We start from the raw sequence: 17,121 nt of genomic DNA, 5'->3' as shown, positions 1-17,121 counted from the left end.
GAACTGGATGGGCCATTGGCCTGATCCAACATGGCTTCTCTTATGTTCTTATATGACACAGAGTGTTGGACTGGATGGGCCATTGGCCTGATCCAACATGGCTTCTCTTATGTTCTTAAGTGACACAGAGTGAATGGACTGGATGGGCCATTGGCCTGATCCAACATGGCTTCTCTTATTTTCTTATGCGACACAGAGTGTTGGACTGGATGGACCATTGGCCTGATCCAACATGGCTTCTCTTATGTTCTTATGTGACACAGAGTGTTGGACTGGATGTGCCATTGGCCTGCTCCAGCATGGCTTTTCTTATGTTCTTATGTGACACAGAGTGAATGAACTGGATGGGCCATTGGCCTGATCCAACATGGCGTCTCTTATGTTCTTATATGACACAGAGTGTTGGACTGGATGGGCCATTGGCCTGATCCAACATGGCTTCTCTTATGTTCTTATGTGACACAGAGTGTTGGACTGGATGGGCCATTGGCCTGATCCAACATGGCTTCTCTTATGTTCTTATGTGACACAGAGTGTTGGACTGGATGTGCCATTGGCCTGCTCCAGCATGGCTTCTCTTATGTTCTTATGTGACACAGAGTGAATGAACTGGATGGGCCATTGGCCTGATCCAACATGGCGTCTCTTATGTTCTTATATGACACAGAGTGTTGGACTGGATGGGCCATTGGCCTGATCCAACATGGCTTCTCTTATGTTCTTATGTGACACAGAGTGTTGGACTGGATGGGCCATTGGCCTGATCCAACATGGCTTCTCTTATGTTCTTATGTGACACAGAGTGTTGGACTGGATGGGCCATTGGCCTGATCCAACATGGCTTCTCTTATGTGACACAGAGTGTTGGACTGGTTGTGCCATTGGCCTGCTCCAGCATGGCTTCTCTTATGTTCTTATGTGACACAGAGTGAATGAACTGGATGGGCCATTGGCCTGATCCAACATGGCGTCTCTTATGTTCTTATATGACACAGAGTGTTGGACTGGATGGGCCATTGGCCTGATCCAACATGGCTTCTCTTATGTTCTTATGTGACACAGAGTGTTGGACTGGATGGGCCATTGGCCTGCTCCAACATGGCTTCTCTTTTGTACTTAAGTGACACAGAGTGAATGAACTGGATGGGCCATTGGCCTGATCCAACATGGCTTCTCTTATATTCTTATGTTCAAAGAATTCGCTCTCACGGGGATGGGTACCAGTTCAGAAGGCTGTCCACCTGCAGACAACAGGCATGGGCTTCTTGCCTCCACGACAACAAGGCTAACGCGCCTGCAAAAATGCCCAGGTTTTAACCATAACTCACCACGTGTTTTCCCCCGAAACCATGCCCTGAGGTGCTCACCATAGAGAGGTAGTTATAGTCCGCTGCCTTCCCGAGACCCAGCACCTTCTTCTGATCAGGTGTCATTCCTTTCAGCATGCAATAAAAGATGTGGTAGTTTCTCTCGTCGTGGGCCTGGAGGAGGAGGAGGAGGAGAAGGTGTAGAATTCTCTTAGGCTGTCAGGGGGCTGCTTTGCGCAGCCAGATCTGATGTTATCTTCTCAGCAGCCCTGTGAAGTCGGTCAGGTATGAGCCACACACTCACCATTGGTATAGGAAACTATGGGATACGCAGGGCTTTTTTTAGTAGAAAAAGCCCAGCAGGAACTCGTTTGCATATTAGGCCACACCCCTGGTATCACCATCGATTTGCGTTGGGTTTTTTGTAGGCAAAGCTCAGCTGGGACTCATTTGTATATTAGGCCACACCCCCTGACACCAAGCCAGCCAGAACTGCGTTCCTGTGCATAGCCCTGGGGATACATATATATATAGGAAAAGGAAAGGAAAGGAAAGGAAAGGAAAGGAAAGGAAAGGAAAGGAAAGGAAAGGAAAGGAAAGGAAAGGAAAGGAAAGGTCACAGAGGTCTGAGGGGAGCGGAACAGAGACAGCAGCTCTCATAGCTGAGACAGCTGGAGAAGTTGCTGAGAACTTGAGTTTTGAAAGACTTCATTCTGAGGTTTGTGGACTGCCTAAAATTCTGAGTTGTGATAGCTGGGGAACTGCTCTTTGTTTGGTTGAGTGGGCTAAAGGTGAAAGAGATTGAGAGTGATTGCTGCTGATTGCTTAGGAGTGCCTCTGCTCCACCCTCTTTGCATTTTAAGTTGCGCCTTGCCAAAGGCGCGAGAGCTAAAGGGCTCTTGGCCTAGGGGCTCTCTAAGGACCAGGAACCCAGATCCCTAATTTCCTTGTGCTCCCAATGAGGTAAGTTTACCCTCTAGAAGGGGAGCCACTTAAACAAACAGCATTTAAAGAGGACTGTATATATTAAAATATATATATATATATATATATATATATATATAATGAAGATAGAATGCCAGCAGGGGGGTGGAGGCATTCCAGTGTTTTGCACTGAGTGTCACATGTACGACTATCTGCCCACAGGACAGAAGTCTTGGGTGTGTGCTCGATGCAAGGAGCTCCTGGTCCTCAGGGAATGAGTTCGTACCTTTGAGGCTGAGGTGACTGCCCTGGGGAAGCAGAGACGGTCAGTTAGGCACTCGGGGAAGACTCTCGGGGACGTGTTAGATGAGCCCCGCTCTGAACGTAGCAGCCCCGTTGCTGCCAGAGAGTGTGAGAGTCGAGAGGGAACAGGGCACTGTGCTGAGGATAAGGGGAATGTGCCCTCAGAAGGGACCTCTTCTTCGGTTGGTGAGCGGGAATCCTTTCGCGCCAAGGAACCATCCCTGGGCAGGGGGAGAGGGGGGGTTTTGGTAGTTGGTGATTCGATCCTTAGGCAAGTAGACAGCTGGGTGGCGAAACCGCGTACTGACCGTATGGTGACTTGCCTGCCTGGTGCGAAGGTAGCGGACATGCCTGCTGGCATGGCCTTGGGTCAGCCAGAGCTCTCTTCTCTGGGAGAACCGGGTTTGATTCCCCCACTCCTCCACTTGCAGCTGCTGGAATGGCCTTGGGTCAGCCATACTTCTCTTATCTGGGAGAACCGGGTTTGATTCCCCACTCCTCCACTTGCAGCTGCTGGAATGGCCTTGGGTCAGCCATACTTCTCTTATCTGGGAGAACCGGGTTTGATTCCCCACTCCTCCACTTGCAGCTGCTGGAATGGCCTTGCGTCAGCCAGAGCTCTCTTATCTGGGAGAACCGGGTTTGATTCCCCCACTCCTCCACTTGCAGCTGCTGGAATGGCCTTGGGTCAGCCATACTTCTCTTATCTGGGAGAACCGGGTTTGATTCCCCACTCCTCCACTTGCAGCTGCTGGAATGGCCTTGGGTCAGCCATACTTCTCTTATCTGGGAGAACCGGGTTTGATTCCCCACTCCTCCACTTGCAGCTGCTGGAATGGCCTTGCGTCAGCCAGAGCTCTCTTATCTGGGAGAACCGGGTTTGATTCCCCACTTCTCCACTTGCACCTGCCGGCATGGCCTTGGGTCAGCCATAGCTCTGGCAGAGGTTGTCCTTGAAAGGGCAGCTGCTGTGAGAGCCCTCTCCAGCCCCACCCACCTCACAGGGTGTCTGTTGTGGGGGAGGAAGGTAAAGGAGATTGTGAGCCGCTCTGAGACTCTTCGGAGTGGAGGGCGGGATATAAATCCAATATCTTAATCTACCTCACAGGGTGTCTGTTGTGGGGGGGGGGGAAGGTAAAGGAGATTGTGAGCCGCTCTGAGACTCTTAAGAGTGGAGGGCGGGATATAAATCCAATATCTTCATCTACCTCACAGGGTGTCTGTTGTGGGGGGGGGGGAAAGGAGATTATGAGCCGCTCTGAGACTCTTCGGAGTGGAGGGTGGGATATAAATCCAATATCTTCATCTACCTCACAGGGTGTCTGTTGTGGGGGGGGGGGAAAGGTAAAGGAGATTGTGAGCCGCTCTGAGACTCTTCGGAGTGGAGGGCGGGATATAAATCCAATATCTTCTTCTTCTTCTAAGAGCCACATAGAATAAATGTCAGATGTCTGAGAGCTGTAAGATATGGGCATCAGGTGTTTGAGGTCTGCAAGACAGGGAGGAAGGCCTATTTAGATAAGTATAGCCGTGAACGTACCATAGTCGTACAATACCGGTTATGTTGACTCCGTTCTGAGTTTATGGGAATGCTCTATGTTCTTGTTATGTGTAGTGATATAGCAACATGCAGAATGTACTGTCTTTATTTCTCTATTCTCTCTTCCTGTCTATGTATCTTTCACTTCTATTTCTATTTCCCCTCCCTTGTATTTTCATGGAAAATCGATACAAACTTTAAAAGGAAAAAAAAAACAGGGAGGGAGGAAGGGGAGAAAGTAACTTTAACCTTAAATCCATTGTCCATGCTGCCCCCTGGCTTGGCTTGAAGAAGTGATTTGAAGAGACACCTGCCTTCTCCATGCTAGCTGAAAAGCAGTGGAGGCTTTGAGAGCCACATAGTATGTGTGAAAGAGCCACATGTGGCTCCCAAGCCACAGTTTGGCTACCCCTGCTCTAAGAGCTTACAGGGCTGTTGCTACAGGGCCTACTGTAACCTCCAAGAGGATTGGCTATATCAGAGAGGTGTGGCCTAATATGCAAAGGAGTTCCTGCTACAAAAAAAGCCCTGGTCACCATGTCAGCTGCAACCTAACGGGACCTCCCACTTCCACACAAAGGAGTTGCCACCAAAGATGGAGTCTGATGTGAAGAAGAGCGAGCCTCTCTGTGCCGCGTGAAGGTCCTCACCTGTCGACAAACCCGAGATTTCTCCAGCAAGTACTGCTCGATCTTCGCTCCCTCGATAGCGCCTCGCTTGTTGAAGTGGATGTCAATGTATTTGCCGAAGCGGCTGGAATTGTCGTTGCGAATGGTCTTCGCGTTCCCGAAAGCTGGTGGTGACCAAGAGAGGACAGAGTCATTCATATTTTTGGAGAAGGAATGTATTAGTAGGGCTGTTACTCATCTAAGGGTTGCCCACTTCCTGGAGATTTGAGGGGGGAGGAGCCTGCGGACAAGGGGGGTTGAGGAGGGGAAGGAACCCAATGGGGCATGATACCATAGAGTCCACCCTCCAAATCAGTGATTTTCTGCAAGGGAACTGATCCCAATAAGAACAACATAAGAAGAGCCTAGCTGAATCAGACCAGTGGTCCATCTAGTCCAGCCTCCTGTCTCACACAGTGGCCAACCAGTTCCTCTGGAGGGCCAACAACAGGGCACAGAGGCTGAGGCCTTCCCCTGAGAAGAACATCAGAAGAGCCCTGTTGGATCAGACCAGTGGTCCATCTAGTCCAGCCTTCTGTCTCACACAGTGGCCAACCAGTTGCTCTGGAGGACCAACAACAGGGCAGAGAGGCTGAGGCCTTCCCCTGAGAAGAACTTCAGAAGAGCTCTGCTGGATCAGACCAATGGTCCATCTAGTCCAGCATCCTGCCTCACACAGGGGCCAACCAGTTCCTCTGGAGGGCCAACAACAGGGCAGAGAGGCTGAGGCCTTCCCCTGAGAAGAACATAAGAAGAGCCCTGCTGGGTCAGACCAGGGAGGGTCCATCTAGTCCAGCAGCCCATCTCAAACAGTGGCCAATCAAATCTGCAGGACCAACAAGAAGGTATAGAGGCCAAGGCCTTCCTCTGAGGTTTGCAACCCTAAAGTATCACAGAAAGAAGTAAGAAATCACTAACTTTGGATTATTAACAAAATAACATTCAATAAGAAAAATGTCAGTATTAAATGCAAGCGGATGTACGATTCTGTTATTCTTTATCCAAAGACTCCAGAATGCATTTATCAAAGAACAGTTGTTACTCTTGATTTCGGAGAACATCTGAAGACATGGACAAACATCACACCGTCAACTGATGTGTTCCCAGCCCTCAGTTTATTCCAATTTATAGGCACCAGAAATTTTATATAGGCAGCTTTAAGAGGAAAAAAAAATTCTGGAGCTTGGATCAACATCTGGAGCAGAGGTCCATCAGTGGCTCTTAGCCCCAGGTCATTGTTGGAACTCTCTGTCTGGGGCAAGTGATGCTATTTATTCTTGGTGCTTGGGGGAGCAACAGTGGGAGGACGTCTAATGCCCTGGCCCCACTGGTGGACCTCCTGATGGCGCCTGGTTTTTTGGCCACTGTGTGACACATTGTGTTGGACTGGATGGGCCATTGGCCTGATCCAACATGGCTTCTCTTATGTTCTTATGTGACACAGAGTGTTGGACTGGATGGGCCATTGGCCTGATCCAACAGGGCTTCTCTTATGTTCTTAAGTGACTCAGTGTGTTGGACTGGATGGGCCATTGGCCTGATCCAGCATGGCTTCTCTTATGTTCTTAAGTGAGACAGAGTGTTGGACCGGATGGGCCATTGGCCTGATCCAACATGGCTTCTCTTATGTTCTTATGTGACACAAGAGTGTTGGACTGGATGGGCCACTGGCCTGATCCAACATGGCTTCTCTTATGTTCTTATGTGACACAGAGTGTTGGACTGGATGGGCCATTGGCCTGATCCAACAGGGCTTCTCTTATGTTCTTAAGTGACTCAGTGTGTTGGACTGGATGGGCCACTGGCCTGATCCAGCATGGCTTCTCTTATGTTCTTAAGTGAGACAGAGTGTTGGACCGGATGGGCCATTGGCCTGATCCAACATGGCTTCTCTTATGTTCTTATGTGACACAGAGTGTTGGACCGGATGGGCCATTGGCCTGATCCAACATGGCTTCTCTTATGTTCTTATGTGACACAGAGTGTTGGACCGGATGGGCCATTGGCCTGATCCAACATGGCTTCTCTTATGTTCTTAAGTGAGACAGAGTGTTGGACCGGATGGGCCATTGGCCTGATCCAACATGGCTTCTCTTATGTTCTTATGTGACACAGAGTGTTGGACCGGATGGGCCATTGGCCTGATCCAACATGGCTTCTCTTATGTTCTTATGTGACACAGAGTGTTGGACCGGATGGGCCATTGGCCTGATCCAGCATGGCTTCTCTTATGTTCTTAAGTGAGACAGAGTGTTGGACCGGATGGGCCATTGGCCTGATCCAACATGGCTTCTCTTATGTTCTTAAGTGAGACAGAGTGTTGGACCGGATGGGCCATTGGCCTGATCCAACATGGCTTCTCTTATGTTCTTAAGTGAGACAGAGTGTTGGACCGGATGGGCCATTGGCCTGATCCAACATGGCTTCTCTTATGTTCTTATGTGACACAGAGTGTTGGACCGGATGGGCCATTGGCCTGATCCAACATGGCTTCTCTTATGTTCTTATGTGACACAGAGTGTTGGACCGGATGGGCCATTGGCCTGATCCAGCATGGCTTCTCTTATGTTCTTAAGTGAGACAGAGTGTTGGACCGGATGGGCCATTGGCCTGATCCAACATGGCTTCTCTTATGTTCTTAAGTGAGACAGAGTGTTGGACCGGATGGGCCATTGGCCTGATCCAACATGGCTTCTCTTATGTTCTTATGTGACACAGAGTGTTGGACCGGATGGGCCATTGGCCTGATCCAACAGGGCTTCTCTTATGTTCTTATGTGACACAGAGTGTTGGACCGGATGGGCCATTGGCCTGATCCAACAGGGCTTCTCTTATGTTCTAAATCTTTCCTAAGTGCTCCCGGTTTAAGTACTCGCCTTCTAGAATCGGGTTGGCTTCCAGAACCTGCTGCTCGATCCAAGAGTGCTGCCCGCTGATCGCCGCCAGGAACTGCAGAATCAGTTTGGTGCTTTCTGTCTTCCCCGCACCCGATTCTCCGCTGCAGCCAGGAAGAGAAGAAAGAGTTAAGGAACATGCTGAAGAGTGAAACAGGGGCCCAAAACACAGTGAGCCACAACTCTCTTCCAGTACATCAGTTGTGTTTATTCGGCAGTGGAAAGGGCCATCAAATCACAACTGTCTCGGGATGACAATCAAAACCAAGTAAGAACCACAGTTTGAAATCAATAGTAAACAGCAGAAAACTGTGTAGCACAATAACGATTATGTCATAAGTGCAATTCCAGCTACAAAGTGTTTGCACTATGTCCACTTGAATGAATATAGACTGGAGCTTCCATAGCCAACAGATATTTATGGTTGCAGGTGGAGCCTAAAAGCTGAAGAAGGCATCTTTTCCGAAACCGGTCCTGAGCTTCTTGATTTGGCTGCAGCAGCCATTCCTTTGTTATTCTTCAATGATCCACTTCAGGACACTTTTGGAGTAATACTGATATTGTTTATGGACACTTGTTATGGACTGTGCCTATTTGTCAGCTTCAATTTTTTGCTTTATTATAATACACTAGAGGTTGGATAAAAGGAGCTCCGTGACGCAGAGTGGTAAAGCTGCAGTACTGCAGTCGGAGCCCTCTGCTCACGACCTGAGTTCGATCCCAGTGGAAGCTGGGTTCAGGTAGCCAGCTCCAGGTTGACTCAGCCTTCCATCCTTCCGAGATCGGTCAAATGAGTCCCCAGCTTGCTGGGGGGGTGGGGAAGTGTAGATGACTGGGGAAGGCAATGGCAAACCACCCCGTTAAAAAGTCTGCCGTGAAAACGTTGTGAAAGCAACGTCACCCCAGAGTCAGAAACAACTCGTGCTTGCACAGGGGACTACCTTTACCTTTTTAGAGCCTGGATACAGAAATTGTCATAATTATTATTGTGCTACACAGTTTTCTACTGTTTACTAGGGTTGACAATCCCCAGGTGGGGGAAAATGACAAAATACTCTCTCTGTTTACAAAACTATTTCTCAGTGTAATATGTGTAGCCTTCAACGATTCATAACAGTGTTACAGTACAAAAACGCAGTTAGAAAACAATCCAGTGCACAACATAGCTACTGTCCATAAACCATAAGGGAGGGACGGTGACTCAGCGGTAGAGCATCTGCTCGGTAAGCAGAAGGTCCCAGGTTCAATCCCCGGCATCTCCAACTAAAAAGGGTCCAGGCAAGTAGGCGTGAAGAACCTCAGCTTGAGACCCCGGAGAGCCATGAATGGGGCTGTGGCTCAGTGGTAGAGCATCTGCTTGGTAAGCAGAAGATCCCAGGTTCAATCCTCGGCATCTCCAACTAGAAAGGGTCCAGGCAAGTAGGCATGAATAACCTCAGCTGAAGACCCTGGAGAGCCAGAAATGGGGCTGTGGCTCAGTGGTAGAGCATCTTCTTATTAAGCAGAAGATCCCAGGTTCAGTCCTCGGCATCTCCAACTAAAAAGGGTCCAGGCAATTAGGTGTGAAGAACCTCAGCTTGAGACCCCGGAGAGCCATGAATGGGGCTGTGGCTCAGTGGTAGAGCATCTGCTTGGTAAGCAGAAGATCCCAGGTTCAATCCCCAGCATCTCCAACAAAAAAGGGTCCAGGCAAGTAGGTGTGAATAACCTCAGCTGGAGACCCTGGAGAGCCATGAATGGGGCGTGGCTCAGTGGTAGAGCATCTGCTTGGTAAGCAGAAGATCCCAGGTTCAGTCCCCGGCATCTCCAACAGAAAGGGTCCAGGCAAGTAGGCATGAAAAACCTCAGCTTGAGACCCTGGAGAGCCGCTGCCAGTCTGAGTAGACAATACTGACTTTGATGGACCGAGGGTCTGATTCAGTATAAGGCAGCTTCATATGTTCATAATTCTTTCTAAATTCAGTCCGACAATAAAAAGAACTGGTCCAATTTTGTTTCAAATGTCAGCCACTGTTCTTCTAGGGACTGCCTTCCATATTCAGAGGTTCAGTAGACTTGAAGTACCACAACAATTCCTGGGCTTCCTCTGGGATGTAACTATTGTACTGACAGATAGAAACTGGCAGTGACGTTCCACAGAAAATTTAAAAACATTTTAAAAACCCTGACATCACCGTTGTTTCACACGGGGCTCTGTTTGGAGAAAAAGCCCAGCAGGAACTCATGTGGGGTGGGACGGTGGCTCAGTGGTAGAGCATCTGCTTGGTAAGCAGAAGGTCCCATGTTCAATCCCCGGCATCTCCAACTAAAAAGGGTCCAGGCAAGTAGCCATGAAAAACCTCAGCTTGAGACCCTGGAGAGCCACTGCCAGTCTGAGTAGACAATACTGACTTTGATGGATTGAGGGACTGATTCAATAGAAGGCAGCCTCATATGTAAGCAGAAGGTCCCAGGTTCAATCCCCGGCATCTCCAACTAAAAAGGGTCCAGGCAAGTAGGTGTGAAAAACCTCAGCTTGAGACCCTGGAGAGCCATGAATGGGGCTGTGGCTCAGTGGTGGAGCATCTGCTTCTTAAGCAGAAGGTCCCAGGTTCAATCCCCGGCATCTCCAACTAAAAAGGGTCCAGGCAAGTAGGTGTGAAAAACCTCAGCTTGAGACCCTGGAGAGCCATGAATGGGGCTGTGGCTCAGTGGTAAAGCATCTGCTTGGTAAGCAGAAGCTCCCAGGTTCAATCCCCGGCATCTCCAACTAAAAAGGGTCCAGGCAAGTAGGCGTGAATAACCTCAGCTGGAGACCCTGGAGAGCCATGAATGGGGCTGTGGCTCAGTGGTAAAGCATCTGCTTGGTAAGCAGAAGGTCCCAGGTTCAATCCCCGGCATCTCCAACTAAAAAGGGTCCAGGCAAGTAGGCGTGAATAACCTCAGCTGGAGACCCTGGAGAGCCATGAATGGGGCTGTGGCTCAGTGGTAAAGCATCTGCTTGGTAAGCAGAAGGTCCCAGGTTCAATCCCCGGCATCTCCAACTAAAAAGGGTCCAGGCAAGTAGGCGTGAATAACCTCAGCTGGAGACCCTGGAGAGCCATGAATGGGGCTGTGGCTCAGTGGTAAAGCATCTGCTTGGTAAGCAGAAGTTCCCAGGTTCAATCCCCGGCATCTCCAACTAAAAAGGGTCCAGGCAAGTAGGTGTGAAAAACCTCAACTTGAGACCCTGGAGAGCCATGAATGGGGCTGTGGCTCAGTAGTAAAGCATCTGCTTGGTAAGCAGAAGGTCCCAGGTTCAATCCCCGGCATCTCCAACTAAAAAGGGTCCAGGCAAGTAGGCGTGAATAACCTCAGCTGGAGACCCTGGAGAGCCATGAATGGGGCTGTGGCTCAGTGGTAAAGCATCTGCTTGGTAAGCAGAAGTTCCCAGGTTCAATCCCCGGCATCTCCAACTAAAAAGGGTCCAGGCAAGTAGGTGTGAAAAACCTCAACTTGAGACCCTGGAGAGCCACTGCCAGTCTGAGAAGACAAGACTGACTTTGATGGACCAAAGGTCTGATTCAGCAGAAGGCAGCTTCATATGTTCATATGTTCATGTTAGGCCACACCCCCTGACGCCAAGCTAGCTGGAACTGCGTTCCTGTTCAAAAAAAGCCCAGCTTGTATCACAAAAATCTAGTTTGGTCTCTAAGGTGCTGGCGGATTCGAATCCTGCTCTTCTACAGCAGACCAGGACGTCCACCTTCCCAAAAGTTTCCTAGATCTGCTACCTGAGATCTTCGAACTGGAAAAGTCAGGGACTGAACCTTAGATTGGCTGCATGCAAAAATCGTCCTTACTAGGATTGCCAATCCCCAGGTGGGGGCAGGGGATCCCTCGGTTTGGAGGCCCTCCCCCCGTTTCAAGGTCATCAGAAAGCGGGGGGAAGGGAGGGAAATGTCTGCTGGGAACTCTGTTATTCCCTAGGGAGATTTATTCCCTTAGAAAATCATGGAGAATTGATCCGTGGGTATCTGGGGCTCTGGGGGGGGGGCTGTTTTTTGAGGTAGAGGCACCAAATTTTCAGTATAGCATTTAGTGCCTCTTCCAAAAATACCCTCCAAGTTTCAAAAAGATTGGACCAGGGGGTCCAATTCTATGAGCCCCAAATAAGGTGCCCCTATCCTTCATTATTTCCTATGGAAGGAAGGCATTGCAAAGAAGTGCCGTCCCTTTAAATGTGATAGCCAGAACTCCCTCTGGGGTTCAATGATGCTTGTCACAGCCTTGATCTTGGCTCCACCCCTAATGTCTCCTGGCTCCACCCCCAAAGTCTCCTGGCTCCACCCTCAAAGTCCCCAGATATTTCTTGAATTGGACTTGGCAACCCTAGTCCTTACTCGGAGGCCTGGCACCTTCTTTGTTGGAAAAGGAGGCCGGAGGGGTTCCGCTCACTCTCCAGGCCTGGCCTGCTCACCTGATAATGCAACACTGGTCTTTGTTGTTCCGCTGCATGTTGAAGTAGCAGTTGTCCGCGATGGCAAAGATGTGGGGCGGCATCTCTCCGATCTTCTTGTTCGTGTACAGGCGGATCTGCTCCGGCGAGTAGATCGGAAGCAGCTGATAAGGGTTCACGGCCACGAGGATCGAGCCTGTGTAGGTCTAGAGCCAGTGAGTGGGAAAGAGAAAGAATACCAAGGAGGAAACATAAGACTTGTCTTACCAGCCGCATCGTTCATTTGTTATGAGTCCACCTGGCCCGACATTCCATCCTCAGTGCTTCCTGAGGTTCCTAGAGCTACCTGACATCACTTCCTGGTCTTCCTGTGACTCTGCTAGAACTCAGGGCTGAGAGATCTGAAGCCTCGGCATGCCTCATGTCTTCGCTCTGAAAGTTCTTTCCGGAGCCTGCTTCGAACTCCTGAGATGGGAGGAGGAGAGCTTGGAGGAGATTGATCGTCAACAGCTGACACTGGTGCCTGGAGAGTGATTGTTGGGCAGCTGCTGTTTATTCAGCTGAGGAACTGGCTGGCAGCTCTTCCAGGTCTGTTAACCCTTCCAGCTCCTCCTCATCAGGGCTCATGACAAAAGGAGTTCTTGCCACCAAAAAAGCCCTGGGTTTTGCCCCCTCTCTCAATATCTGTCTGCTCAGCTCGTAAGACCAGACACCAGCAATATTCCTTCTAAGCTGTGGAGTCTTGTGAGCAGAAATTCTACTTTGTGAGCTACGGGCATTGAAATTGTGAGTGGCTAGCCTCAAAGCTGTGAGCTCCTGCATAAATTAGTTTGCTCTGGGGCCATTTTTCGCAAGCTAAGACAAAAACGTGTGAGCCAGAGGCTAAAAAAGCTCACACTAACTCAGCTTAGAGGGAACACAGGACACCGGGGCTTTTTTTTTTTTTTTTTAGCAGGAACGCCCAGGTGCGCAGTTCCGGCTGGCTTGGCATCAGGGGGTGTGGCTTATTATGCAAATGAGCTACACCATTCCATAAACTGTCCAATGCACTTTCTCTCTTCCCAAGGCGGCTAAGTGTAAAAGGCTGCTCCTCACCCCCCACTTTTCCCAGGAAAAGAGGAAACGCTACCCCTCTGAAGCAGGGAGCCACAACACGTTACAACGATCTTCAATGTCATTGATGTCTATGCATGCAAGATTGGGCCATGCACGACAGCTCTGGGGATGGTGGTGGAAATGCTATTTAATCAACACCAACAATGCTTATCTCGTTAAAAACTCCCCAAAAACCAGGATCTAAAATTCCCAAGACAAATTTTGCATGATCGTTTGGACTACCCTTAGTTCCACATTCCACGTTCTAACAAGGCCATGCAGGTACTCAACACCCAAACCAACGACGGAGCATTCGTTAACGGACAGGCAGACAAATGGAATTGCTCACAACACGAAGCGCAAATGAAATGAAGATGGCGACAGACACAACGACAGTGCGTTTTTGGCCAAGGCTGGGATGACTCAGCGGCTCGAGAGATACTTACCCTCCCTCCGCAGTTGGTCTGAAGTGGAAGGAGGAAAAGTTAAAAAAAAAATTGTTCTCTGTTGAAATAGATCACAAATATCTTTGTCCAAGAGGAAGATATGTTGTTCCTTCCCCACCAGAACTCAGGTCACCAAGGAGAGAGAAGGAGGGGCATTGGGACCATAGATGGGCACTGAGAATAGGGGAAACGAGGGCAGTGATGGGGCTACCAACTCCAGGCTCGGTACAGATAAAAGGAACCCTTCTTCACCCAAAGGGTGATTAACACCTGGAATTCACTGCCACAGGAGGTGGTGGTGGCTACAAGCATGGACAGCTTCAAGAGAGGACTGGATCAACATCTGGAGCAGAGGTCCACCAGTGGCTATTAGCCACAGCGTATTGTTGGAATTCTTTGTCTGGGGCAGTGATATTTTGTCTTCTTGGTGCTTGGGGGAGACAACAGTGTGAGGGCTTCTAGTGTCCTGGCACCACTGGTGGACCTCCTGATGCACCTGAGGTTTTTGGCTACTGTGTGACACAGAGTGTTGGACTGGATGGGCCATTGGCCTGATCAAACATGGCTTCTCTTATGTTCTTATGTGACACAGAGTGTTGGACTGGATGAGCCATTGGCCTGATCCAACATGGCTTCTCTTATGTTCTTATGTGACACAGAGTGTTGGACTGGATGGGCCATTGGCCTGATCCAATATGGCTTCTCTTATGTTCTTATGTCTGGGGGCTGGGGCAAGTGATGCTCTGTCTTCTTGGCACTTTGGGGGGGGCAACAGTGGGAGAGCTTCTAGTGTCCTGGCCCCAGTGATGGACCTCCTGATGGCACCTGGGGGTTTTGGCCATTGTGCTACAAAGAGTGTTGGACTGGATGGGCCATTGGCCCGATCCAGCATGGCTTCTTTCATGATCTTATGTTCTTATGAAATTCCTTGCAATTTGGGAGTGGAGCTTGGGAAAGGTAGAGAGCACAGTGAGGTACAATTCCATAGAGTTTACCCTCCAAATAAGCCATTTTCTCCAGGGTAACTGATTTCTGTGGCCTGAAGATTCTGTAATTCTGGAAAATCTCCTGGCCTACCTGGAGGGTGGCAACCACAGGATATGAAGAAGAAGAGGAGGAGGAGGATATTGGATTTATACCCTGCCCTCTACTAGGTTGTGGCAATTGTGATTGAATTCCAAAGGGAGTTCTGGCCATCACATTTAAAGGGACCTCACATCTTTTCTGGACATGGAGAGCCAGTTTGGTGTAGTGGTTAAGTGTGCGGACTCTTATCCGGGATTACCGGGTTTGATTCCCCACTCCTCCACTTGCACCTGCTGGAATGGCCTTGGGTCAGCCAGAGCCCTGGCAGAGGTTGTCCTTGAAAGGGCAGCTGCTGTGAGAGCCCTCTCCAGCCCACCCACCTCACAGGGTGTCTGTTGTGGGGGAGGAAGGGAAAGGAGATTGTGAGCCGCTCTGAGACTCTTTGGAGTGGAGGGCGGGATATAAATCCAATATCTTCATCTACCTCACAGGGTGTCTGTTGTGGGGGAGGAAGGTAAAGGAGACTGTGAGCCGCTCTGAGACTCTTCAGAGTGGAGGGCGGAATATAAATCCAATATCTTCATCTACCTCACAGGGTGTCTGTTGTGGGGGAGGAAGGTAAAGGAGATTGTGAGCTGCTCTGAGACTCTTCGGAGTGGAGGGCGGGATATAAATCCAATATCTTCATCTTCTTCTTCTTCTTCTCCATGCCTTCCTCCATTGGAAATAAAGAAGGATAGGGGCACCTTCTTTGGGGGCTCATAGAATTGGACTCCCTGCTCCAATCTTTTTGAATCTTGGAGGGTGCTTTGAGGAGAGGAAACGGATGCTATGCTGCAAATTTGGTGCCTCTACCTCAAGAAACAGCCCCGCCCCCCAGAGCTCCAGAGACACATGGCCTCTACCAGGACCAGGGCTTTTTCGATCCTGGCCTCGACCTAGTGAATCAGCTCCTTATGGAGATCCGGGCCCTTCCTGGCTTCCTGGCCTTTCGCAGGGCCTGTAAAACGGAGCTGTTCCGCCAGGTCTTTGGATGAGGCAGCGGGGCACCTATCTATTACAAGGGTGGCCAACGGTAGCTCTCCAGATTTTTTTTTTGCCTACAACTCCCATCAGCCCCAGCCAGTATGGCCAATGGCTGGGGCTGATGGGAGTTGTAGGCAAAAAAAAACATCTGGAGAGCTACCGTTGGCCACCCCTGAATTCTATTAGCTCGGTTGGCCTCCCCCTATGGCCTACTGCACTACTGTATTGTGGTGCTGTATCGTGGCGCTACTTTTGTGCTACACCATCCTGCTTTATATCATCTGCTTAATTAACTAAAAGGTTAAATTAAAATTAAATTAAAGGTTAAACCGCTTGGGGCTCTTTAGCTTGGAGAAACGCCGACTGCGGGGTGATATGATAGAGGTTTACAAGATTATGCATGGGACAGAGAAGGTAGAGAAAGAAGTACTTTTCTCCCTTTCTCACAATACAAGAACTCGTGGGCATTCGATGAAATTGCTGAGCAGTCGGGTTAGAACGGATAAAAGGAGGTACTTCTTCACCCAAAAGGTGATTAACATGTGGAATTCACTGCCACAGGAGGTGGTGGCGGATACGAGCATAGCCAGCTTCAAGAGGGGGTTAGATAAAAATATAGAGCAGAGGTCCATCAGTGGCTATTAGCCACAGTGTGTATATATATGTGTGTGTGTGTGTATATATATATATATATAAAAAAATTTTGGCCACTGTGTGATACAGAGTGTTGGACTGGATGGGCCATTGGCCTGATCCAACCTGGCGTCTCTTATGTTCTTATGTGACACAGAGTGTTGGACTGGATGGGCCACTGGCCTGATCCAACCTGGCTTCTCTTATGTTCTTATGTGACCCAGAGTGTTGGACTGCATGGGCCATTGGCCTGATCCAACCTGGCTTCTCTTATGTTCTTATGTGATACAGAGTGTTGGACTGGATGGGCCATTGGCCTGATCCAACATGGCTTCTCTTATGTTCTTATGTGACACAGAGTGTTGGACTGATGGGCCACTGGCCTGATCCAACATGGCTTCTCTTATGTTCTTATGTGACACAGAGTGTTGGACTGGATGGGCCATTGGCCTGATCCAACATGGCTTCTCTTATGTTCTTATGTGACCCAGAGTGTTGGACTGCATGGGCCATTGGCCTGATCCAACCTGGCTTCTCTTATGTTCTTATGTGATACAGAGTGTTGGACTGGATGGGCCATTGGCCTGATGCAACATGGCTTCTCTTATGTTCTTATGCGACACAGAGTGTTGGACTGGATGGGCCACTGGCCTGATCCAACATGACTTCTCTTATGTTCTTATGTGACACAGAGTGTTGGACTGGATGGGCCATTGGCCTGATCCAACATGGCTTCTCTTATGTTCTTATGTGACACAGAGTGTTGGACTGGATGGGCCACTGGCCTGATCCAACATGGCTTCTCTTATGTTCTTATGTGACACAGAGCGTTGGACCGGATG

The 17,121-nt window shown here is 49.4% G+C and overlaps 1 protein-coding gene and 1 non-coding gene across 2 annotated transcripts in view; one reads left to right on the top strand and one right to left on the bottom strand.

The window, feature by feature from the left end:
• Window positions 1-17,121, bottom strand: part of LOC132569150 (unconventional myosin-VIIa-like) — an 89,377-nt gene that overhangs the window by 66,720 nt on the left and 5,536 nt on the right. Inside the window, exons 2-5 of the mRNA XM_060235335.1 lie at window positions 12,075-12,259; window positions 7,619-7,740; window positions 4,725-4,867; window positions 1,368-1,481 (exon numbers count right to left, since the gene is read on the bottom strand). Of these exons, the coding sequence (XP_060091318.1) occupies window positions 1,368-1,481; window positions 4,725-4,867; window positions 7,619-7,740; window positions 12,075-12,259 (564 nt within the window). The remainder of the gene's footprint in view (window positions 1-1,367; window positions 1,482-4,724; window positions 4,868-7,618; window positions 7,741-12,074; window positions 12,260-17,121) is intronic.
• On the top strand, window positions 10,176-10,247 carry TRNAK-CUU (transfer RNA lysine (anticodon CUU)). The gene has a single exon. It is a non-coding gene; the product is annotated as a tRNA-Lys (tRNA).

Source organism: Heteronotia binoei, chromosome 3 (genome assembly GCF_032191835.1).
Source record: "Heteronotia binoei isolate CCM8104 ecotype False Entrance Well chromosome 3, APGP_CSIRO_Hbin_v1, whole genome shotgun sequence".
Lineage (NCBI taxonomy): Eukaryota > Metazoa > Chordata > Lepidosauria > Squamata > Gekkonidae > Heteronotia > Heteronotia binoei.
This window is presented reverse-complemented; position numbering and strand designations above follow the sequence as displayed.